Source organism: Mytilus edulis, chromosome 2, assembly GCF_963676685.1.
Source record: "Mytilus edulis chromosome 2, xbMytEdul2.2, whole genome shotgun sequence".
Classification (NCBI taxonomy): Eukaryota; Metazoa; Mollusca; class Bivalvia; order Mytilida; family Mytilidae; genus Mytilus; species Mytilus edulis.
The window spans coordinates 320,865-346,532 of NC_092345.1; the positions used below are offsets into that span (position 1 = coordinate 320,865).

A 25,668-nucleotide genomic window follows, 5' to 3' on the forward strand; every position below is an offset into this window, starting at 1 on the left:
ACAGAGGGGAAAATTTTGAAAATATTACTGTGGAAACTGAATTTAGATAAATGGAAGAACATCTGGTAAAATTCTATGAAAGTTTTACAAAGTTATTGATGTCTTCAAAATATTTGATTTAGACCGCAACTAAATATAAACTACAAAAACAAAACCAACAGTTAGGTCAAAGTATTGATCAGCAAAAAAAACCGAAAACATAAAACGAATTCAAACTGTTGTTCTGGATACAGTTTTGAATCATATGTATATGACCAAGTTTTATAAAATCCCTGGAATCTTTGGCAAAGTTATTAAATATAGTGTAAACCACTGCATCACGTGTGATATGATATTTATCCACTCTCGGCAGTTAAATTGTCACGTGAGGCTCACCGAGCGTTTAAATGTTACATGTCCTGGTACTTTGATAACTAATTAAGTATAACTGTCAAGAGTGGATAAATATCGTATTGCACGAGACTTGGTAGGGAATTCTATAATAATTTTAGACGAAATGATGCACAATCTTAATCCTTCTTTTCGAACGACTTGCAAAAAGATGTGTTCTTTCTGCGTGACGTCACCAGGCATGGTCGCCTTTTTCATTTCATCACAATGGGAATTTTAGAGTAAAGCAAGAAAATTGTACGTCATAATCAAATTTTGACCAATGAACAACTGAGACCAAATGAACACTACGTTGATAAAATGAAAATAATCAACAGGTCAGGTAAGTGATAAATCGAGTTAAAATTAGAGAAATATAAATACCTTAAATGTAGACGTTGCCGACAACGGAATGGAAAATCACTGTGCCACTTCCGCAGGACCCACAAACACATGAAAGTGCAAGCTGCATAACTTCTGTGCTATATGACTTAAAGGAATCTTAAAAGAATTATGGTCAAAATTTTCTGAAGGCAGTTTCTCAAAAGACAATTGGAACTTCAAATTCTTAATTATAAAATTTATCAGCTGAAAACTTAAAAATTGAATTAATTAGCCGTCTTAGCTGCAAAGCATTAACTAGCGTTTTAATGATTTACTAGGGAACAGTTAAATAGCAGCGGCATCGACCTTTGCTGGGAATTATAACATGATTATCTTCTTTCGCTATTAAAACAAAGACATGTTATTATCAAAACAAAACCATTGTGTAACTTTTGGTCTCATTGTCACTCATACCATATCTTCTTATATATATCTACGTGATATATCTTATTTATTTTAATTTTTTTTTTTGGGGGGGGGCTTTTTTGTTTGTTTTTTTAACTGTTTTGGATTCGAGCGTCACTGATAAGTCTTTTGAAGACGAAACGCGTATGGCGTATATATAAAATTTAATCCTGATATCTATGATGAGTTTATTTAGTTCATTTTCCCGAGAATAAAGAACTCTCTTCAAAGTTGGATTCTAAAGGATTATTGATGTTGAAGTATTTACATGAACCCTATGTAGATAAATGACTACATAATAAACAGAGCTGTCTCGTTGAATCACACTTTGCACAATTTGATTTCAAGAGTTTCATCAATTTCTCTATATTCTTCACACCGAAAAGATGAACATAAAAACAATAACAAACTTTATTCGTTAATTTTGAAGATATTTTGTTGGCATATTTAGAATGGTAACATAGACATAAATATATATTATCACGAGGTAGTATTCGTAAAACCTGCAGTAAACTATTGGTGTAGCATAAGAATTAAAACACTTATGTGTATACATCTTCATGTAGTCTGTCTTCACTCTCAGTTTAAGTCCGTTATGCTGTTTGATTTTAGTTTAAGTCCGTAATGCTGTTTGATTTTTCTACAGAAACATTAACATTTCATAACTTTGGTAGAACATCCACACCATCAATATATATCCTTGTAAAATTATGTTCATTACCTAAAACAAAAATAAAAGCATTTACTCAAATGTTTTAATAAATGACTTTACAGTTTTTGTTTTCTAATCGGTTATACACATAAGGAATCAGTTCGTAAATATTTTATATATTCACAATGGGAAAATCATTAGCGGTTAATATAGGATTTGAGAGAGCTTTCTTATTATCAATAGTAATTTCCTAGACAACGTCAATGACAAAGATTTATGACGTTCTCCTTTTTGTTTTTCAGTTTATTTTTTTTTAATATTTCTGCTTATAAACGTCAGCAACTGCCATAGTATATAATGTATTTAGTAAAAAAAAATCAAGAGCATTTAAAAACTTGCACAGACACATAATTAATCAATTATTAACTTTTGATATCAGTTGATACAATGATTTACCTAACTAATCAAGAGGTACTTATTTTCGCGAATTGGGTTTTCCAAAGACGTTCGCGGGTATTTATTTTCGCGATTTTATAATTATTGCCTTTCAGTTGAAAGGTTTGATTTAGATTCGCGTGTATTTATTTTTGCGATAATAAACCAACCGCGAAATTCATCAAAATAAATACACCGCGAACATAAGTACAATTACAGTAGTACTCAAAGCACAACATAGAAAACCAAAGCCTGAGAAACAAGAACCCCACCAAAAAATAGGGTGCTATTTGGTGCTGTTGAAGGGTAAGCAGATCCTTCTCCACATGTGGCATCCGTCGTGTTGCTCATATTAGTACAAACCCGGAAATAAGTCTAGATCGGTCGGTCACATTCGACGAAAGGGTGACGGGATTGTACATACGACAATTTGGGCATATCCGCTATCATCAGTGAAACGAATACTTCACAACGGTCAACTAACTCGTGATATTATCCGTTATATGTTCGAACGGATGTTTTCAAGTCTACTACTTGGAACTTTGGGTTTAATAGCTTCATTGTGAGCAGCAATTCTATATTTAAGGAAATCATGATAGGAAATACAAGCCCTGGAATATCGTATTTACTGGGAGATATATGCGTATACGAAACGGTATTCAACACGTGACCTTACAACACTTGACAAGTTAAACATTCAACAGTAATCACTGGTAATGTGTAAATTTATGAAAAACAATTTATATTCAATTTGTTCGTAACACATTGAGTGTTGCTTACATAAAGTTCAAAATAATAAATGAACCATAATTTGATAAACATATTGATATTTTATCATTGTCATCAATGAACCAAACTTCGGTTTGGTTTCCTTCTTCAAAATTTTTATATTTTACGATTTCACAAATGGATTTAGGTTTCATTAATGTACAAATATAAACTCGAAGATTTGAATAAGTCAAAACAACCAATGATGGACTGTAAGTCCAGAAGGTAATAATAATCATATCAGGAGCCGTCTGGTGATAAAAAAGTTTAACAAAAAAAGCGTTTTTAAAAAAGGTTCATTCAAAAAAGGGTAAGTGCATAGAAACCAACAAAATCGAACGGTAGACTTTATCAACCATCATAACGAATGGAAAACAGTTCTAATATTCCTGACTTGATACAGGCATTTTCCAAAGATAATGTTCAGTAATTAAGTGGTACCTGAACATGACAAACATTTTTAAATGCCAATTTCTAATATTATGAAGATGTGTCTTTAGATAAAAATGGTTATGCTTCTTGTTATTTTGCGTTAATTATAATAATTTTTTTATCTTTAGTTTTGATTTATAAATGTTTGATATGTGCTTGAGATAGGAATTTGTTTTTTTTAAATAAGTTGGCATGACACGGGTTATGTTCTTCTCATATATTTTATGATAGTATGATACTAAACCCCTTACGAGAGTGATTGTGCCTAATTTTCATATCATAAAAACATAATCTTTCAATCAGTTTAATTAAGGTCCAGAGCTGGCATGTCAGTTAACTGTTAGTAGTCTGTTGTTATTTATATATTATTGTCATTTTGTTAATTTTCTTTTGTTACATCTTCTGACATCGGACTCGGACTTCTCTTGAACTGAATTTTAATGTGCATATTGTTATGCGTTTACTTTTCTACATTGGCTAGAGGTATAGGGGGAGGGTTAAGATCTCATAAACTTGTTTAACCCCGCCTAAGTCAGGCTCCAGGGGGCCAGCTGAAGGACGCCTCAGGGTGCGGGAGTTTCTCGCTTCATTGAAGACCCATTGGTGGACTTCGGCTGTTGTCTGCTCTATGGTCGGGTTGTTGTCACTTTGACACATTCCCAATTTCCTTTCTCAATTTTATTATAAAATATCAATTTACAGACATGTCTATATATAAGCGTGATAAACGATTTGTAAATGCTAATGTTCTCATTTTTGAATTCATGTTCTTACCTAAATAGATAAATTTCTGAAAAATGTCGTCTTTTGTATCATTCTCAAATATATCAATCTGTGAACCTTCTTTTGTAACGTCAACAGCAAGAGCATCAAATGCCTTTCCTACTTCAAAGTTTCCAACTGTATCGGCAAGATCCAAAACTGATTAAAATTTAAAAAAAAAAGTGTGTTAACTACTAATATAAAAAATACTACATACAAATTGAAGCATCATTAGATCAGATAGAACATAAACTTCAGTATATGACTAACATGTCTATGCATATGTTTTCATTCGTAATTAACAAAATAAATATAAGAAGATTACAATTCCGGCATTTGGAAATCAAACAAACATACAAGTCTCTTCACAAGTTATGGGTTTTACTTGATCTTTACTTTATATATATATATATACTTTTTTATATTTGAGAGTTCTTGGTGAAGGTAAAACTAGAAACTTGAACACATACAATTTAGCCCGTGTTATTTTCAATATCAAACAAACACTGATTTAAAACTCCAAGATATTTTGACATTCATATTTAATATCTCTGTCTTTTCCTGTATACACATGAACAGATGATGAAGATATTTCTTACCTTGTGCCCCTCCTAATGTTGCCATCATGAAAGCTTCTCTGTGAGATATATGGACCTTTTCTGTGTGAATCGCGTGAAAGTTTGACACATGCAAACAACATCTCATGGCATCATGCATCGACGTGCTGTATCCACCAGAACAATCTACAAAAGGTAACGTGATTGACTGACATACATTGAAACAATACAATTATTCAACGAAATAATTTAATGAAAGGAAAATGACCAGGAAGGGATACAACAGGAATGGCGGAAGAAATTTGAAGGCATGTCTATCAGATTTGTATACTACACAAATGACTTCATATATGTGACAAAAGAGGGGCAAAAGATACCAGAGGGACATTCAAACTCATAGGTCTAAATAAACTGACAACGCCATGACTAAAAATAAAAAAGACAAACAGACAAATAATAGTATACATAACACAACATAGAAAACTAAAGACTAAGCAACACGAACCCCACAAAAAACTGGGGGTGATCTAAGGTGCTCCGGAAGGGTAAGTAGATCCGGCTCCACATGTTGCACCCGTCGTGTTACTCATATTATTACAAACCCGGTAAATAGTCTAATTCGGTAGGTCACATTCATGGAAAGGGAAGGGGATTGTAGTTATGACGTAATGAACATATCCGATATAATCTGTGAAAGGGTAAATCCATATCGGTCGACCAACTCGTGATGGCGTCGTAAAATTTACGAATTGATGACAACACTTTACAAGATGTTACATTCTCGCATACCCGTAATTCTTCCAACTGATAGAAATATAAGTTATCGCTTGTAACTATAATTTCCATCTGTCCATCATTACAAGTGTCGTTTTAAGATTATTTTTTACATATTCCTGCATTTGACTTTTTCAATATTTCAGACCAGTTTTGTTTTCATTTATTTTTCAATGTTTGTATTATGTTTGTGATTCACAAATATTTTGGTCTAAAGCATAACTGAAGAAACGTGATTTTCTGTTTAAATGAGCATCTTGTGCAGTAAAATAGATACCGCTGATATTATGACTACAACATGACCGATACTTCAGGACTGTAATTCTCCGACAGTATCATTAGCACAGTGCCAAGTTCTTTTGCACTGGCATGCATATTCATATATTGTTTGTGTGCTGTTATACATTTTTTGAAAATCATTTGAAATGAAGGAATATATCTCCCTCAAGCAAAGCTTTGCGTTTCATAAACAACTTTGGTTACATCGTAGTTTGTTTTGGTTTGATCAGCTCTTAAGGGAATTCGGGGGTTTAAATTTTCGCGCCGTCTGCGCATAAAGTTGCGCATTGATATCGTAAGTGATGTACATTGTCGTAATTTTACATAACAGTAAAATATGATCATTTAAATAATCTTTTTTATTCAAATGCATTGAGAAAGAGTTGAATAACTTTTAAATGCAATTTTAAAACTTAATAAAATTTATTGTTACAATTGTCATTGTTGAAATAGTACTTCCGTTCTAAAAATAAATATGGAGCATGTTTTTGACGAAGGAGAAGAATGAAGAGAGAATAACTCATATTTATCGATCACATGAACTGCTTTTCATGAATACTGTAATGCAGATCGAAATTATAGATAACGATCTTCATTTTGGTAGCTTATGAAGCAGTTTCACTCTTGTCTTACACTAGAAAAGGTCCGACAAACATGCGAAAGATGGATGTAAACAAATCATGAAAAGTACGGCAAATATATACCGGTACATACTATCTGCAAAACACAGATAGATTTTCACTCCTCTGGAAAAAATCAACCTGTGAAATACCATGCCTGGAAAAGAATTACCGGGACAAATTATCCTCAGGATAAAATATCACAGAGGAAGAAATAAACCGTTACATAAGCGTCAAATTAGCGGAAATAATTTCAAGACAATATCCGTGTCGAACAACAAAACAATGACACCCCCCCCTTTTCAGGCTGAAAATTAATTATACATGTAACCATAGGCATAGCTCATGGTATTTCTATCATGTAATAGATTTGAAAATTTGTGGACCTGAGAAATATGTCATCTGAATAGGTTTTAGACCATTTGGGTTTCTGGGAGAAAAGTTCATGATGTAATTCATGAAAGTAGGCTGTTTATATAATTACATGTACATGCAAACAGCCTTTTCTTGTTGTAAACCTGGAATATTCGAATGTGAATGCAGTTGATTTTGCCCGGAATCTAGTTGTACGTAACATTTTTGGTTAAGCATGCACACTTAAAATTTAGAATATATCCCATCTATATAAAAAAGAATGTGTGGTATGATTGCCAATGAGACAACTTCAATGTATCCACAAGAGACCATCAAAAAATCTCTTGGATGGCCGGTGACCCCCAAATTTTATTCCAATTTTATAAAATAGAGACATCAAGCTTTATAGTATGAAATAATGAGCAACTTCTGTCATTTATTTTGCTCTGAAAATTCAATCAAAGAGATTTTATGTCTGTTTTCCCCATATTTAGCCTATTTGCACTCATTTTCAGAGATCAAAAAATCTCTTGGATGGCCGGTGACCCCCAAATTTTATTCCAATCTTATAAAATAGAGACATCAAGCTTTACAGTATAAAATAATGAGCAACTTCTGTCATTTATTTTGCTCTGAAAATTCAATCAAAGAGATTTTATGTCTGTTTTCCCTATATTTAGCCTATTTGCACTCATTTTCAGAGGTCAAAAAATCTCTTGGATGGCCGGTGACCCCCAAACTTTATTTCAATGTTATAAAATAGAGACATCAAGCTTTACAGTATGAAATAATGAGCAACTTCTATCATTTATTTTGCTCTGAAAATTCAATCAAAGAGATTTTATGTCTGTTTTCCCTATATTTAGCCTATTTGCACTCATTTTCAGAGGTCAAAAAATCTCTTGGATGGCCGGTGACCACCAAATTTTATTTCAATTTTATAAAATAAAGACATCAAGCTTTACAGTATGAAATAATGAGCAACTTCTGTCATTTATTTTGCTCTGAAAATTCAATCAAAGAGATTTTATGTCTGTTTTCCCTATATTTAGCCTATTTGCACTCATTTTCAGAGGTCAAAAAATCTCTTGGATGGCCGGCGACCCCCAAATTTTATTTCAATTTTATAAAATAAAGACATCAAGCTTTACAGTATAAAATAATGAGCAACTTCTGTCATTTTTTTTGCTCTGAAAATTCAATCAAAGAGATTTTATGTCTGTTTTCCCTATATTTAGCCTATTTGCACTCATTTTCAGAGGTCAAAAACTCTTTTTGATGGCCGGTGACCCCGAAATTTTATTTCAATTTTGTAAAATAGAGACATCAAGCTTTACAGTATGAGAAAATGAGCAACTTCTGTCATTTATTTGGCTTTGAAAATTCAATCAAAGTGTATTTGTGTCCGTTTTCCCTATATTTCCATATAACCTATTTGCACTCATTTTCAGAGGTCAAAATATCTCTTAGATGGCCGGTGACCCCCATTTTTTTTTGCATTTTTTCATTTACAATACTTCAAAGTTAAATTTCACGAAGTATAAGAAAATTCTGTCATTTTTTTTCTATACCCCTGAACTACCTTAAGCGTGTTATACTATTTTGCATTCACAAATATTGCGATCTCCAACATCAATAGAGAAATAATAATTGTCGTATTGCGCATAAGGTACAGTTATCAACTCATTTGTCATTATAACTAAATAATACTGTTACTCACCAGTTCCTAAACCGACCTTAATACCTTCATGTAACAGTTGTCTAACATCACAAGTACCACTTCGAATTCTATTTATAATAAAAACATCATTACGTAAGTATGACTTTATAATAACTCGTCATATACCTCACAATGCCACCGCTAAATTTTCTATTATCATTCTTACAGGCTGACATTAACCCTTGTCTTTGTATAACCACACTGAGTTCATATCTTCTTTTTTTTCCTTCAGGAAATTCATAACCACTATAGATACTTTCTTCTTATTCAGTACTGACAAGATATATAAAGTGTCTTTCTTTAACTAAAAAAACTATTAATGAACGTGTCAAATTCCCCAAACAAAGATAATAATGTAGTCATACAGCTCATTATTGTTAATTTTAGAAACTAATTTTCGAACTCCATTAGGCAAAGATGATATTTATTAGATGATTTATATTATTTTTTCTTTAATGTCCCCTTATGTCATACAGCTTTCTTTAAGTCTTTCGAAAATCTTAAAGATGGTTTCCAATTTTTGGGTTTAACCATTCCTGATGAAAATAAATCCAGAAAGCGCTTCGGAAACATCAAATGTATAAAACTGTTGTCGTTGGACTGTTTATATACCTAATGGTATCGTTCACTCAGCGTTCAATGTTTAAGGACTGACAAGATCTAATGGTATCGCCCATTCAGCGGTCAAAGTTTCAGGACTGACAAGATTTGTCAATGACTTTTTTAAAATATTCTCGATTGTCCCAACTCCATCATTCAAAACTTAATATTTGCTTGTTTATTCTTTGTTTTGCCCTTTTGCTCAAATAGCTTCTAACGTATTCAAGCATACAAAGTTGTTTGTGTATAGGTTCAAATGAAGCCGACTACGAATGCGGGAATTTATCGTTGTGTTGGAGACCCACTGCTTAGCGTCGGCTGTTTTCTGTCCTTCTGGTCAGGTTGTTGTCTCTTTGGCATATTCTCCATTTCCATTCTCAATTTTTGGCATGCCACAAACCAAGGTTCAAGCCACCATTTTTCTCTTTTAAAAAATGTCCTGTACCAAGTCGGAAATATGGCCATTGTTTCATTATAGATCGTTTCTGTGTGTGCTACATTTTAACGTTGTGTTTCCGTTGTGTCGTTTGTTTTCTCTTATATATGAGTGTGAATTCACATTCCTATAGTACGTGTCACGGTACTTTTCTAACCCATATTCATGTATTTGGTTTTGATGTTATATTTGTTATTCTCGTCGGATTTTGTCTAATGCTTAGTCCGTTTCTGTGTGTGCTACATATTAATGTTGTGTCGTTGCTGTGTCGTTGTTGTCCTCTTATATTTAATGCGTTTCCCTCAGTTTAAGTTTATAACCCCGATTTTTTTTCTATCGATTTACGATTTTTTGATAAGCAGTATACTACTGTTGCCTTTATTTATATAAAATTTATCTTAAGTAAATAAAGTAAATGCATCTATGTATCGTCGGTTTGGCAAATGCTGGGTTTAAGCTACCATTATTCATTAAGCGTTATTTCAATTCTTACCATTAAAAAAAGTGTCAAAATGAACAAAGTCAAGCTTCTATGTTTAAGTGTTCAAATTTAATGTTAATGAACTCTTTTTGCTAATCATTATTAATACGATGATCATATATACGATTATGTCTGTCAATATAAATACATTTGTACTTTGGAGTTACTGGAAATTACATTGTTTAGAGCTACAAACCAATAACTTAGCTTACTTTAATACGATGTGTTAGAATTAGAACAATTGACATAGGGTACTTACGATGTGTTAAAATTAAGACAATGGACATAGGGTACTTACGATGTGTTAAAATTAAGACAATGGACATAGGGTATTTACGATGTGTTAGAATTAGGACAATGGACATAGGGTACTTACGATGTGTTAAAATTAAGACAATGGACATAGGGTACTTACGATGTGTTAAAATTAAGACAATGGATATAGGGTACTTACGATGTGTTAGAATTAGGATAATGGACATAGGTTACTTACGATGTGGTAGAATTAGGACACTGTGAGATACCAACATAGGGTACTTACGAAGTGTTAGAATTAGGACAATGTGTCACGGAATAGAAATTCTTTTATAATATAAGTTCCAAAAGGAAAAAATATTCTGGAATATTATTTCCACAGTAATAAATATTACAGTATATGTTCCTAACGGAATAAATGGTATATGATATTTGTTCCAACAGAAATAGATATTATGACAATGTTTATAACACAGTTTCCATTGAAACTTCTGTTAGGTGGAACAAATATACGTTGACAAATGGACATAGGTACTTACGATGTGTTAGAATTAGGACAATGTGAGATACCACATTCACGATCTTTCACTATTTTCCTCTCTTCTGTTGTTAAATAGATACCATGTGCTAAAACTGTCTACAATAACAAATTACCAAACAAAGGTGAAATTTAATGTTTTCCAGTGATCAAAAATATTCAAAACTCATATTAAAATTAGACACGTGCGAAACGCTTTTATTTGCCAACTTCGTCATTACTATTTGTTGACATGAATTATTGATATGGTCATAATTATAACCTTTTGAGTTTTTGAAATACTAAGCTTTTCTGCCTAAGGAATAGATTACCTTAGCTGTATTTGGCAAACAATTTTAGTTATATTTCGTCCTCAATGCTCTTTAACTTCGTACATTTTTTATCGTTTTTAATTTTTTATTTTCATTCGAGCGTTAATGGTTGGTCGTTTGAAGACGAAACGCGCATCTGGCCCAAATACAAAATTTCAATCCTTTAATCGATGATGAGTTTATTAACAACCACTGGGTCAATACCGCTGCTGGTAGATTTTTATTCCCCGAGGATATCACCAGTTCAGTAATCAGCACGCCTGTGTTGACATGAATTATTGATATGGTCATAATTACATAATAACCTGTTTTCAAATCTTTGAACCTCGGCAATTGTTTTGCCTCAAAGTTTTTCAACTACGTACTTCATTTGGCCTTTTTAACTATTGTTTTCTTCGAGCTTCAATTATGAGTCTTTTGTAGACCAGACGAGCGTCTAGCGCAAATACAAAATTTCAATCCTGGTATAGATGATGAATTCATTACTATTTGTTAGATGCATTTTTATAACGGTCTTTCTATTTTGAATTTCCTATGCAGTTCTGTATTTTTGTTATTTTAACTTTTTTCAAGTAAAATGGGTCAAATTTAGGATAAAGAAACCCCCTTTGGTATAATGTTAAACCGACAAAGTCTGTTAATTCGATTTTGTAAAAAGATATCATAAAACTTATCACAGATAACAGGATAAACATTTAGAAAATGCGTCAGACAAAAAGACTCATCAGTGACGATCGTTTCAAAAACAAAAAGAAAACAAGCGCAAATTATGATTATGACGAAACGGTGCGCAATTGCTTTAAAATGGATGGCACATCGAAAAATAAAGGCAACACACTCTTCAACTTTGTACTTGTTTGGCTTTATAAATGTTTTGATATCAGCGTCACTGATGAGTCTTATGTAGACGAAACGCGCGTCTGGCGTACAAAATTATAATCCTGGTACCTTTGATAACTATATAGGAAAACAATGTCAATATTTAGGATACAAAGAAGCTCTTTTCCACCAGTTTACAGCAGGCATACAATGAGAGATAACTAGACATGAAGAAGTACAGATAGAAGCTACGTGCATTACAGAATAAACAATAAGGTAGATCTCACACAAAAAGGGAATAATGCACAGAACTGAAATAAGAAGTAAGTAGATATGTCCATGTACTTAGTATTTAGTAAAGAGACAGACTAATGTCTGTATAGCTCATCTGGTGAAAATATATACTTAGTTTGCTGTGTAGACGACTGTTATATAAACATACTAAAGTTACTCTTTGTGTTGCTCTTAATGTTACCAAAAAATAGAAATGCTAACCATTTAAATGGTTGTGACATCTTTGAGTTTGACTGTCCCTCTTGTATCATTTGTCCCTCTCAAGGCAGATAAAGCTTAAAATGCTGATAATTTTTGTGGTTAATTCTTTAAAACTTACTACTACTAAAGTTTTCAAAGTAATGGCCAAAATTGCAAACTATTGTAAGGGCAAATTTTCAAAAATAGGTTTTCAAAGGCTCTATGTTGAAGACCGTACTATAATAGTTTGCTTTTGCAGGTTGTGACTTTGATGGAGACTTGTCTCATTGGCACTCATACCGCATCTCCTTACATCTATTTGTACTGAATTTGCAATTCAATAGATTTTGCCGTGCTGATCAATTTTGGGAATTATATTCTTCCAATACAAGAAGAATCCATGTACTTGTAAGCATTGAAGGATAAAGGTACCATAAACTTATCAGTGTGAAGTAAAATTATATATTGCATTGTATAACGCATTAGTTGTACAATGTAGTGGATTCAAATAAAATTCTAAACAAAGGAAGATAACTCTATTTTTTAAAGATGAATTTAACAATGAAATCATTTTTATTTATCATCAAAAGTTATGTTATACCATCAATTTTCATTACTTGAATATCTGAGCATATATTTCATTGATACAGTTTTGGAAATGATTATGGATAGGATGTACAGAAATTTTGATCAATGAACTATATTTTGTGTATACCAAATGAAGTGATAAACCTTGGAAGATTAAGATAAGAAGTCAGTATCGTATGGTTTTGATTGTATTTCATATTACCTTTACCCCAAAACGGCAATAAATGTTTTTTCAGATGCAATTACTACAAAATAGGTAGATTTTTCTCCAGTTGTCAGGGTAGATAAATTTTATTGTGCTGATCCTGGATGTAATTTACATCTTTTAATTAGCCCTATTGATTCCACGATAACAGTTGATATTTTATGGGCATTAACCCCAATACAAGTACTAGTAGTTATATTTGTATCAAATTTTCGGGATATATACATATTGTCATGCAGATTGTATAGTTATATAAATAATGACTTTTTTTTCTTAATTTCAGAGTTTTAGAAATATATTTCATAATCTTTACTCTCGATCCCTATGTTCTAAATTTAGACAAAGTGGGCTTCTTGATTGATCACTCTGGACGAACACTATCATATACTAGGAAACAGACAAGCATTGGTTCCATTCCATTGAGCAGCTTGAGAGGAGATTTTTAAAGAAAACAATACGGATGACGTACTCAAAGTGATTGAAAAAGTTCACAAGGTGAGCATAAAAAGTGCAATACTGACAACAGGTTATAGGAAAGGTGATTATATAAAGAACAGGGCTACATTTTATTATATTACATACATCCCTGACAGGAATGATTTAAAGGATTAAATAATTTTTATGTTTAACCCGACAAAGTAATATGTGTCAAATCCAGAATCATGAAAAAACGGTATTATTATATTTAACTGGCTTTGTCAACATGTTGGATCTTTATAATAGTAATCAAAAACAATATTAAAATAGGCAATTAACAAGCAGCAAGTCATGATTATAACGAGGAAGTGAGCTAAAAGGGCGCTAAAAACACTAGCAAGACAAAAAGTACACACAAGCACCTATATACTACGATTGCAGGCATACATTTAAAGAATACTAAATGTTATAAGGAGGCAAAAGAAGCACAGCACATTAAGATATAATGAAGTAGACTGAAAATAGTTCTAATGATAGAGCAAATAAGAAGGACACACAAGTGTTCATTCACTGCAAATGACAAAAATAACAAATGCAACATATAACAGATAAACGAAATAACATTGCATTCATAAATCACAAACAGGCATAGTTTACATGAACAAACACATAAATATTAACTAAAACATGCAATAAATATTTGAAACAGGCAATACAGGGTATAACGAGGCATATTGCAATTTAGGTTACATACAAGTTAAACGTACCTTTTTACTTAGAAGTCCAGCCTGGTCATACACGTCTACATAATGATCATGGTCAGGAAACAGATTACCAATCCAGTCTACCTCAGCTTTTGTTTCACTGATGTGAGTCTGAATGGAAATAAAAGCAACAGTAGTCAAACAATGTTCAAATCTCATACATCGCTTAAGAAGAAACAAATCACGGGAAAATCATTTTAATTGAAGGAATGGCATGAATTCCAAAAGTAGAAAGATCAGGTGCGTAGACAGGATCAAGCTTGCATTACCGGTCATGCGTATTATACTCACTCAGAACGTCACCACAATAAATAGGACACTAATGGTAGATTAACAAACAAATGACTATTCCTGTATTTGTTGGTCTACGATCGTGTAATCATATTTCTTATGAGTTGAGATAGACCTATCGCATCTAGGATAATATTGGAATGTCCTCCTATGTTTAAAACTGGAACATTATCCTCGGTCAATGTTCTAGCTTAACGTACGTCTCAGTTAATTGTAACAGAATTATTTTCTCTCTTTGAAGTTTAATATTACATCTTTTTGTATTCATATATGACACTTTTGAGATTTACTACCCTTCTGCATCTATCATCTTTCTTTTTAGAGAGTTTACTCAAACCTTTACCCCGTTCTGAGAATACCTATTATTGGTTAGTCCAAATAATTATGACGTCTTGAAAGGCTATTATAATTTTTTTCTTTGACGCCTTACATCGTCATCTTGAAAGGCTATTATAATTTTTTTCTTTGACGCCTTACATCGTCGATGTAAGGCGTCAAAGAAAAAAATTATAATAGCCTTTCAAGACGTCATAATTATTTGGACTAATTATTGGTTACAATTTGAAGGTAAACCCAGCTAATTAAATACTGGAGATCCATTTCTTCATTTATTATACTTTTCGTGAACTGATTGATAAAAAAATAAATTATTTCATATTGTAACAGCAAATGAATATGTAATTGATAATTGATTGTTTAAATATATACTTATACCTGAACATGAAGTCCTTTGTCGTGTGCCAACTTTGCAAGAGAATTCATCAATTTGTGATCACAAGATACAGCAAACCGTGGAGTAATAATGGGCTGTATTCTTTGATTCTGCAAAACAATATAGTTTGCATCACAAAGCGTGTACACTTACGTTCACATGAAATAGACAGTTACTAAAAGGATTCTGATGACGTATCATAGTGGGTTATTTACTGAACTGCTCTTAATTTATGGGTTTTAATTATACTATTGTATGTACAACATTTCGTCTACATCAAACTGATCAGTGGCGCTCGAACTAAAATGGATGGTCAACTCAAATACGAAGCTGTAAAACTTGTAACGACACAAATCAATGACGACAGTTTTTCCCTCAAAAGTACGAGTCATCTGAAATAATAATTACCTTACGCTCCAACACTGAATCAACAAATCTGAAACAAAAGAAGTAATACAAATGTAAATCTGTTTCTTTATTTGTTATTAATTACTAAGAAACAGTGTAAAAGTATTCATTTCCCGTTTCATTTCCTCTTTCGATAAATTGTATTGCCGAAAAAATAGATTTCTTAAACGTGACTGTACTTAATTTAATATAATTGATTTACATTTTTAAAAAATGATACATATTTTAAGAGTTGCATTCAAGAGAAATATTGCAATACTGAAGTAAGTGAATACACTTTAGAATGTTGGACTGGGATTACATTCCTTTATGCACATCAACAGATAATGTTCTATGACTGTTTGCTGCTATAACAAATTCTGTTTAGGAGATGTGCTTACAATGCACTGACAGACATATAGAATGCAGTCCTATCTTTCCTGATGTCCATAAATATCTATGTTTTATTTTCTTATTGCCAATTCTCATTTAAGTTATACACATAAAATTCAGTTAGTGTTAATTTTCCAGTTTTATCTTTGACATACCTCTCCGTCTCGGATTGTGATTCTTCGGCTGTTTCTATATAATACTCAGGACTATTTTGATTCATGTTGACTTTTCCAACAAAAGCACGCTGACCATATTTGTCTGAAGAAAGAAAACACATGCAATGTATGATACACTTTTAGGTTAAGCAACTGTTGGGGGTGGGAAAGGGGGCGTTTTTTTTGTTGTTTTTTTTTGGCGTTTCGTTAATGAAAACGGGAAATGCTTAATTTTGAACAATGCAATTTAGTTAAAACTTCCAAATTTATCTAACATCATTTTCTTTTGCTAGTCCAAAAAAAAAGGAAGAGTTTTGTAAGTCACACAACATTCTCACCTCACACCTCATGGTCATCCTCGGTAGTTATTATGACAATATTACTATTAGAAATAAAAGGGAAGAATGTCTGAAGATCTATGTGACAATTTCTATTCTCAATGTTAAATAAGGAAACGTTGCATATATATTTAAACAAATACCCATAATAAATTCAAGAACAAATAATGGCCTTTATCAATGAGCAAACTCGTACCGTATTTGTTTCATGTCGTTTTGGCCCTCAGTCGATCCGGCCCATATCTGAGGTCATTTCGGTTCCTTTATAAACAAAATACTTACAGGGAATAATAGAGGTGTATGTATATCACTTGGAGTAAATAAAGGATAAATAATTTAAATAAAGTAAATGTCTCTTTGACACATTCTCAATTTCCATTCTCAATTTTATCAGTATCTATTTTAACCATGGTAACAACAGAAATTACCTATAATATCACATAACTTAACACAGGCGTCAGTATGTATTGTTCCATAGTAACATGCCGTCGTTGTTCCATTTCGTAAAACACGTCTCTATAAATAGATTAATTTTTGTCTTTAACATAATTTAAAGTATTAGGATAACAGAAATTAAAAATATTGTTTGACAATAAAAGAGACTGTCCGTCAATAACAACCACTAATGTAGAAAAACAAACAAAAACAAACAATATAGAACAACACATGATCGAGAGGGTCTTGTTGCCGGTCCCGGTACAAAATGTCAACCAGTTTCTAGTTTTACATGCACAAATTTTCTCATTTTTCTCTTTGGACCACACATGTTTTTAGTAAAAGTAAAAGAAAAAGAATTATAATATTGTACGATCAAGCCACAAACAGGATGACCACTATTGTTAACAGTGAAATAAAATATGATACAAATTGATTTGACACACAGGGTCAAAATGTGTTCGATGGCGATGCATATGAGATAGCCACAGCTTTAGAATATTGTCGCTTCTAGAAAAAAAACAAGACTCCTCTCTAAGTGCATACCAATGTGTCGGCTAGAACGAAGTTTTACCGAAAATAAATCTAAATTTTACAATCACTATTCCATCAAACTAAGAATTGACATATATTAATGCATAAAAATGGTTGATGTTGACTTTTTTATATATGTAGATGAATAATAGAAAAGAAAAAAATACAATCTTAGCACAAATACTGACAAAAATTTGGCATATAAAGTGACGTGTCTACTAGTGGACTGCTCCCTTGTAATGTGTCCGCCTATATAGCTATAAGGTGACACGTCAACACGCGGACTGCCCCCTTGTTATGTAGCTTATAAAGTGACGTCCTTCTATGGACTGTTACCTTGTATAATGTGTCGGCGTATATGGTCACATGACCTACTGCAGACTGTTACTTTTTTATGTGTACGCGTATAAGGTGACATGTCCCGCTGCAGACAGCTCATTTTGGTGTGTCCGTGTATAAAGTGAATTTTGAAAACAGTCAGCGTTTCAGCATAGAACAATGCATCGTTCGTACTCGTATCGCTCAAACATGCTCTCATTTTAAATTTGCATATACTTTGCCACTTGAAGTGACTAGCCCAACGGGAAAAAGATATGATTTCTATTATACTTGCCACTGCTTTTTCGTATACATGTTCAGCAAATTTTAGGTCTTTAAACTTTGCCTCAGTTGGAAAGGTGTACTTCTCTAACCATTCCAGAAGTCCAAGATCTAATCCTTTACCACTGTTCGGATACTGAGGAGCATGGATATGTGTATCTATAAACCCTGGTATGACGAACTGTCTACAATAAATAATTACCTATATATACCGAGGAATGTTCGGATACTGAGGAGCATGATTATGTGTATCTCTAAACCATGGTATGACGAACTGTCTACAATAAACAATTACCCTTATATACCGAGGAATGTTCGGATACTGAGGAGCATGATTATGTGTATCTCTAAACCCTGGTATGACGAACTGTCTACAATAAATAATTACCCTTATATACCAAGGAATGTTCGGATACTGAGGAGCATGGATATGTGTATCTCTAAACCCTGGTATGACGAACTGTCTACAATAAACAATTACCCTTATATACCGAGGAATGTTCGGATACTGAGGAGCATGATTATGTGTATCTCTAAACCCTGGTATGACGAACTGTCTACAATAAATAATTACCCTTATATACCAAGGAATGTTCGGATACTGAGGAGCATGGATATGTGTATCTATAAACCCTGGTATGACGAACTGTCTACAGTAAACAATTACCCTTATATACCGAGGAATGTTCGGATACTGAGGAGCATGATTATGTGTATCTCTAAACCCTGGTATGACGAACTGTCTACAATAAACAATTACCCTTATATACCAAGGAATGTTCGGATACTGAGGAGCATGGATATGTGTATCTATAAACCCTGGTATGACGAACTGTCTACAATAAACAATTACCCTTATATACCAAGGAATGTTCGGGTACTGAGGAGCATGGATATGTGTATCTATAAACCCTGGTATGACGAACTGTCTACAATAAACAATTACCCTTATATACCAAGGAATGTTCGGGTACTGAGGAGCATGGATATGTGTATCTATAAACCCTGGTATGACGAACTGTCTACAATAAACAAATTACCCTTATATACCGAGGAATGTTCGGATACTGAGGAGCATGGATATGTGTATCTATAAACCCTGGTCTGACAAACTGTCTACAATAAACAATTACCTTTATATACCGAGGAATGTTCGGATACTGAGGAGCATGATTATGTGTATCTATAAACCCTGGTATGACGAACTGTCTACAGTAAACAATTACCCTTATATACCGAGGAATGTTCGGATACTGAGGAGCATGATTATGTGTATCTATAAACCAAGGTATAACGAACTGTCCACACAAAAACAATCTCTTATATAATATATACCGAGAACTGTTATGATACTGAGAAGCATGCATATGTGCTGGTATGACAAATTGTCTACAATAAACAAATATATATCTATCGGTAACTTTTAGTATACTTAGCAGACATCTTATACGTTCAGTTATTTCACATCCAATCTTTTATGGTAATATTCTTTACAAAGCACAAAAATGTCAAGTCTTCATCTCAAAAGCTAACGAAACCTTTAAACAGACTTATTAAGAAGGGATATAGTTACGATACTGTTGTCAGGTCATTAAAGATTGCATATTTTGGCTTTTATATTGATTCACTTTTATGGTCTTTGCATCGGAATTAAACACATTTATTCTAAAACCAGTTATTGGCATGACACGGGTTATGTTCTTCTCATATATTTCATAATGGTATTATTCTAAACACCTAACAGGAGGGATTGTGCCTGATATTCATATGATGTAGACATAATATTTCCATCAGTTTAATTGAGGTCTGAAGCTGGCATGTCAGTAACTACTAGTAGTCTGTTGTTATGTATGTGTTATTGTCATTTTGTTTATTTCTTTTGTTTCATATTATGACATCGGACTCGGACTTCTCTTAAACTGAGTTACTGTGCGTATATTGTTATGCGTGTATTTTTTTTACATTGGCTAGGAGATAGGGGGAGGGTTGAGATCTCAAAAAACATTTTTAACCCTGCCGCAATTTTGCATCTGTCCCAAGTCAGGAGCCTCTGGCCTTTGTTAGTCTTGTATGATTTTTAATTTTAGTTTCTTGTGTATAATTCGGAGTTTATTATGACGTCCATTATCACTGAACTATTACATATTTGTTTAGGGCCCAGCAGAAGGACGCTTCCGGGTGCGGGAGTTTCTCGCTACACTGAAGACTCATTGGTGGCCTTCGGCTATTGTTTGCTCTATGGTCGGGTTGTTGTCGCTTTGACACATTACCCATTTCCATTCTCAATTGTATTATGAGAATTACTATGTGTATCTATAAAACCTGGTATGACGAACTGTCTACAATAAACTCTAACCTACATAATATCACAAACTGTTAGTATACAGATGAGCATGCAGATGACACATGTATGAATATCTATTAACCCTGGTATGTACCAAGGACCGATAGGTTAAGGTCTAGCAGACATAGATGTATGTGTCTTAGTGTTCATTTGATGGTATGACTTAATGTTAATTTAATGAAATTTTGCAAGATATATAAATATAAGGCAAGACGACTAGCAAGTCAAATTGGTGATAGATATAACAAAATTACGATCAAAAGAAAATTGACGAAAATACCAAGTAACGTCTAAAATAAACACGACATTAAACCAATAGTAGTTGACGTAAATTTGTCACATAAATTTTGGAGTATTTTTCTTCAATGTAAGGACCAACAAACTCATAAATTTCAAGATTATGTTTGATAATAGTATTCATACCATCAAATCTTTATCATTTTAAATTTTGTTTTCTCTCTTCCTTAGTAGAGACTGGTAGATATCAAGATAGTAAGTTGCGCGATAATAAATACAATATGCATACAGGAAATTTAGTTCGTTGGAGATAGTATACTTCAGAATAGTAACATGATAAGTCACTCTAAGTCATCATTAATTATCTGAAGGATAACGAATACCATAAGAAGATTCGCTTCAGAATAGTAACATGAAAGTCACTCTAAGTCATCATTAATTATCTGAAAGATAACGAATACCATAAGAAGATTCGCTTCAGAATAGTAACATGATAAGTCACTCTAAGTCATCATTAATTATCTGAAAGATAACGAATACCATAAGAAGATTCGCTTCATAATAGTAACATGATAAGGGAACTGACACAGGTATATAAACAACTCATGTGTACCAAATTAATTACGAAACGAATTACTTAACTGAAAGAAAATGCATGAAGAATATTTATATTATTCTTGGTGGATGACTGTTTAGAGAAAAAAAAATACTCCTCATTTTGCCAGGTTCAATCGTAAAAATGCCACTTTTTTCTGAATATTCTTAACTCATATTAGAACATGGCTCCAAAATATTTCATTCTGCTCACCCTCTTTTGAGTTCTGTAATGTTAACTTTACTTCTACCGCCAAATGGTTCCAAGTGTTTATCTATCTGATCTGCTTGATCGAAGAATACAATCTGTGAATAAAAATAAACAGGCATTATGAAAGTACTCGTATAGGTGAAGTAAGAGACATTATATTTATACAGTGGGTGAAATAACAGGCAATTACAGGCTTCCAAGTCAGGAGCCTGTAATTCAGTGGTTGTCGTTTGTTTATGTGTTACATATTTGTTTTTCGTTCATTTTTTTATATAAATAAGGCCGTTAGTTTTCTCGTTTGAATTGTTTTACATTGTCATATCGGGGCCTTTTATAGCTGACTATGCGGCATGGGCTTTGCTCATTGTTGAAGGCCGTACGGTGACCTATAGTTGTTAATGACTGTGTCATTTTGGTCTCTCAAGTTGTGGACAGTTGTCTCATTGGCAATCATACCACATTTTCTGTTTTATATTATACATTTGTTGATAATAGACACTATAGAAGTACTAGTGCGTGCTCTCATCGTGGCCATGTTCGAAATATTTCCAATGGACGTTTAGCAATCATCAATTGATCGATCAACATTTCCCAAAATTCTTTTTCACTTGTTGTTACACTACTTTATCCCGCGTTATCATGACATCTTGAAGGTACTCCAAACCAATAGCACAACTTTCGCAAAGTACCGACCATTTTTCTTCGTGGGACAAGCACTATATTTTTAGTAATTTAATAAAAAGCAAACATTTTTTTAATAATTATACAGGAACATTTTTAAAACTCCATGTTAACCCCCCCCCCAAAATTTTCAATGGTCTGCACCTAACTGATACAAAAAATGTTAAAATTTCTATTTAATTCTATTTAATGTACGTATGTAAATTACGTGTGTACATAGTTTACTGGAGGGAACAAATTCCAGGTACAGGTAATTATATAACACCGATGTACATGCAGATGAGAACAAATTTGATGTGAAACTAGACTGGTTGTTCATAACATGAAACTAATGCATTGTAATTACAAACACCGCAGAACTTACAGTTAAAGAAAAAAACTTACATATATTTTATTTCTGTGTTTTGATGTTGTAAATTTACCTTGTACCGAAAAAAAACCTCTAAATTTGATTTTGAAATGTTATAAAAACTCACCACTAGTAAACATGGTAAAGTAACAAACTTTTTAAGTGTTTAGTAAAGGAACGTACGTTCACTACTAGGTGAATTAAGAGACATTATATTTATACATCAAACAAACAAACAAACAAACAAACAAACAAACAAAACAAATAATTTATTAGAGTCTCACCTCTTTAAAACATTCGATATAAAACACATTATAATATTAACAATTTATAAAAGAGCCACTCTAAAAAAGAGTTATGAGAGACTGTAAAAACACAGATTATCGAACTATAAAAATACTGTATTTGTCCTATTAGAATCGAAATAATTCCTTCATGCTCTATGCTCATTTAAACATGGGTAGGCATTATATTTGACCACATTTTACAGCTCGCTAACGCTCAGTGTAAAATAACGACAAATATAATGCCTAAAATGAGCATAGAGCATGACATGGAGGAATTGATTGGTAACTATTATTTTTGCCCTATATTAGCTTTCGTTCAGATAGAACATGTAAATGTCTCGACAATTGTATCGAAATTGAAAGTTGGTGTTGACATTCACAACTATTTGCGCATTTACAAGTTAATTGTTCTTATAATTATATGAAAGTTGTCTTATAAATAGGAAAAAATCGATGCGAAAATCGGAAAATTATTTTGGAGCAGGAATTTCAGATGTTGAGAAATGTACACTGAATGTTGATAAAACAAAACAAAGATTTTCGTTACCGTGTCAGTTCAAAATCGATCATGCCCGCTTGATTACCTATATCCGCTGTACGACGATACACGGTGACCTCATTTATTTTAAACATTCGTTTTAAATATTACATGTATATATGTATTATTATTATTCTATGATCTTATATTTGATAAATGTCAGTCAAAATGATCAGTCATATAATGCTTCAAAAACATTTTACATTGCAAACGACAAATAATCTTTAATGTCAGCCTTGCTCCATATATATATATATATAACTTGATAGAATAAAGTATATGTAAATAAACTATTACCAAGCACATATATATGATAATTTATAGCCGAATTTAATTTTGTAAATAACGGGACAATAAACCACGTACCTAATACGCACTTTACACGCACATGATTATTTTTTATAGAAATATAATTGTTGTTTTTCAGGAACAATGAAGTTTATATTCTTTAGATTTACTTTAATTTTCATAATCAAAATCTTACACGACGTGGATTTAATAGCCGCGCAGCATACACACAGTGATAATCTATAAGGACAAATATGTCATGGTGTTATTTAACCGATCACCTTTAACTTTTTCGCGTCTGTATGAATTGTAATTATACATACCTTTCCGTTAGAAACTCCAATGATGTGATCTGCAAAAACAATTAATGGATTTTCATTTGTTGAATGTGCAAACATTCCACGTATAACAAATAAAGGTCGGTCCATATTTAATGTGTAGGCGGCGTGGAAATGGTTACAAAGTGAAAAGTAACTTGGGTTAAATCTGGGACATAATATAGTATAATATTCCCAGGTTAAATAGACCGTTTACATAATCTATTGATTATAAGTTAAAGTATAGCATATACTATATCATATAGCAATCACAGTAACGTTCTCCTCACACTTTCTCTAAAATGATTGCTACACTAACTCGCACCTAATCTTCGATTGATACGAATTCTCACATATACTCAGGAATGAAACCAAATCAGAATTTATTGTAATTCCAACCACAAATTGATTACTTTCACATTTTTTTCAACGAAGGTTAATCGAGTTAGTGTTCATCTACATCTACATAATACATCCAGATCTACCTAATACATTGTTTTACACATACATGTACACTAATCAATTTTAAAAAGATCAATGGTTCCCATATCCTCCTCTAAATATATACCACCGTGACAGGCGTCTTTGTCAGCTAGCTCGTGTACTAATGTCTAATAACAAAACTTTTCATCAATCAAAACCAGGAAAAGGCAGATTAAACAGGACATACAGGACAAGGAAACTCAAATCAACAAATAACTAGTCCGTCAATTGCAACTATAAAATTTGCATTAATGCAAGAGGTAAAACTTAGGTATAATATAGTATCCCTTTACTCTCACATATTTTTTTTAAAAGTATAAATAAGATAGGCTTTTGTTGAATACTCATGGCTTAAATAGTCACAAGATTGAAGATGAAAAAAGTTTTGTAAATTTGGTTTCGTAAAAATTCAGTATCTGATTGGCCTGGTAATCACACAGATATTCATTCTCTTTTACGAAAAGCACAATTTAAATACAAACGTCAAAAAGGTATCGAACTCTGCGACTTAGCTAGTACCGAACCGCGAAAGTTCTGGTCGTCGTTAAAACGAAAAGTGAACAACAAGTGTAAAATTGATAACGAAACCATAATGAAACATTTTGAGTCAATACTAGGAGATAATTCACAGGATCTATGTGAAGAAGTTCGTAATCTCATAGACAATACGGTATTTGGCGATATAAATGTTACCCAATTAGACTCTGATATAACTGAAGACGAAGTAGTAGCATCAATAAAAAAAATGAAGTCCGGTAAAAGTTCAGGTAACGATGGACTTATAAGTGAAATGTTTTCTGCCTGTCCTGACGTATTTGCGCCAATAATAAAGACTCTATTTAATTACATTTATAGTTCGGGAATATACCCAGATTCATGGTCAGAATGTCTAGTAGTTGCTGTCCCAAAGAGTGGTGATCTATCCGATCCTAATAATTATCGTCCGATTGTATTGATCAGTGTTTTATCGAAGCTTTATACAACTATTTTGACAAATCGTTTACTCAGTTGGTCCGAAGAAGAAGACATATTGATCGATAACCAATTTGGATTTAGACCCGGCAAGTCAACTGTAGACGCTATATTTATTTTATT

General features: G+C 32.7%; 1 protein-coding gene across 1 annotated transcript; it reads right to left on the bottom strand.

Annotated features, from left to right (window-relative positions):
* Window positions 1–1,551: 1,551 nt before the first annotated feature.
* LOC139511169 (guanine deaminase-like) lies at window positions 1,552–24,682 on the bottom strand. The gene is made up of 13 exons (XM_071297745.1): window positions 24,097–24,682; window positions 21,634–21,725; window positions 18,258–18,429; window positions 17,104–17,191; window positions 16,338–16,440; window positions 15,811–15,838; window positions 15,405–15,512; window positions 14,403–14,510; window positions 10,823–10,920; window positions 8,512–8,579; window positions 4,807–4,950; window positions 4,220–4,366; window positions 1,552–1,879 (listed from the first exon to the last, which is right to left on the bottom strand). Exons 1-13 carry the CDS (start codon window positions 24,199–24,201, stop codon window positions 1,818–1,820), a joined length of 1,323 nt encoding a protein of 440 aa, XP_071153846.1. The 5' UTR covers window positions 24,202–24,682; the 3' UTR covers window positions 1,552–1,817.
* Between the last annotated feature and the right edge of the window lie 986 nt (window positions 24,683–25,668).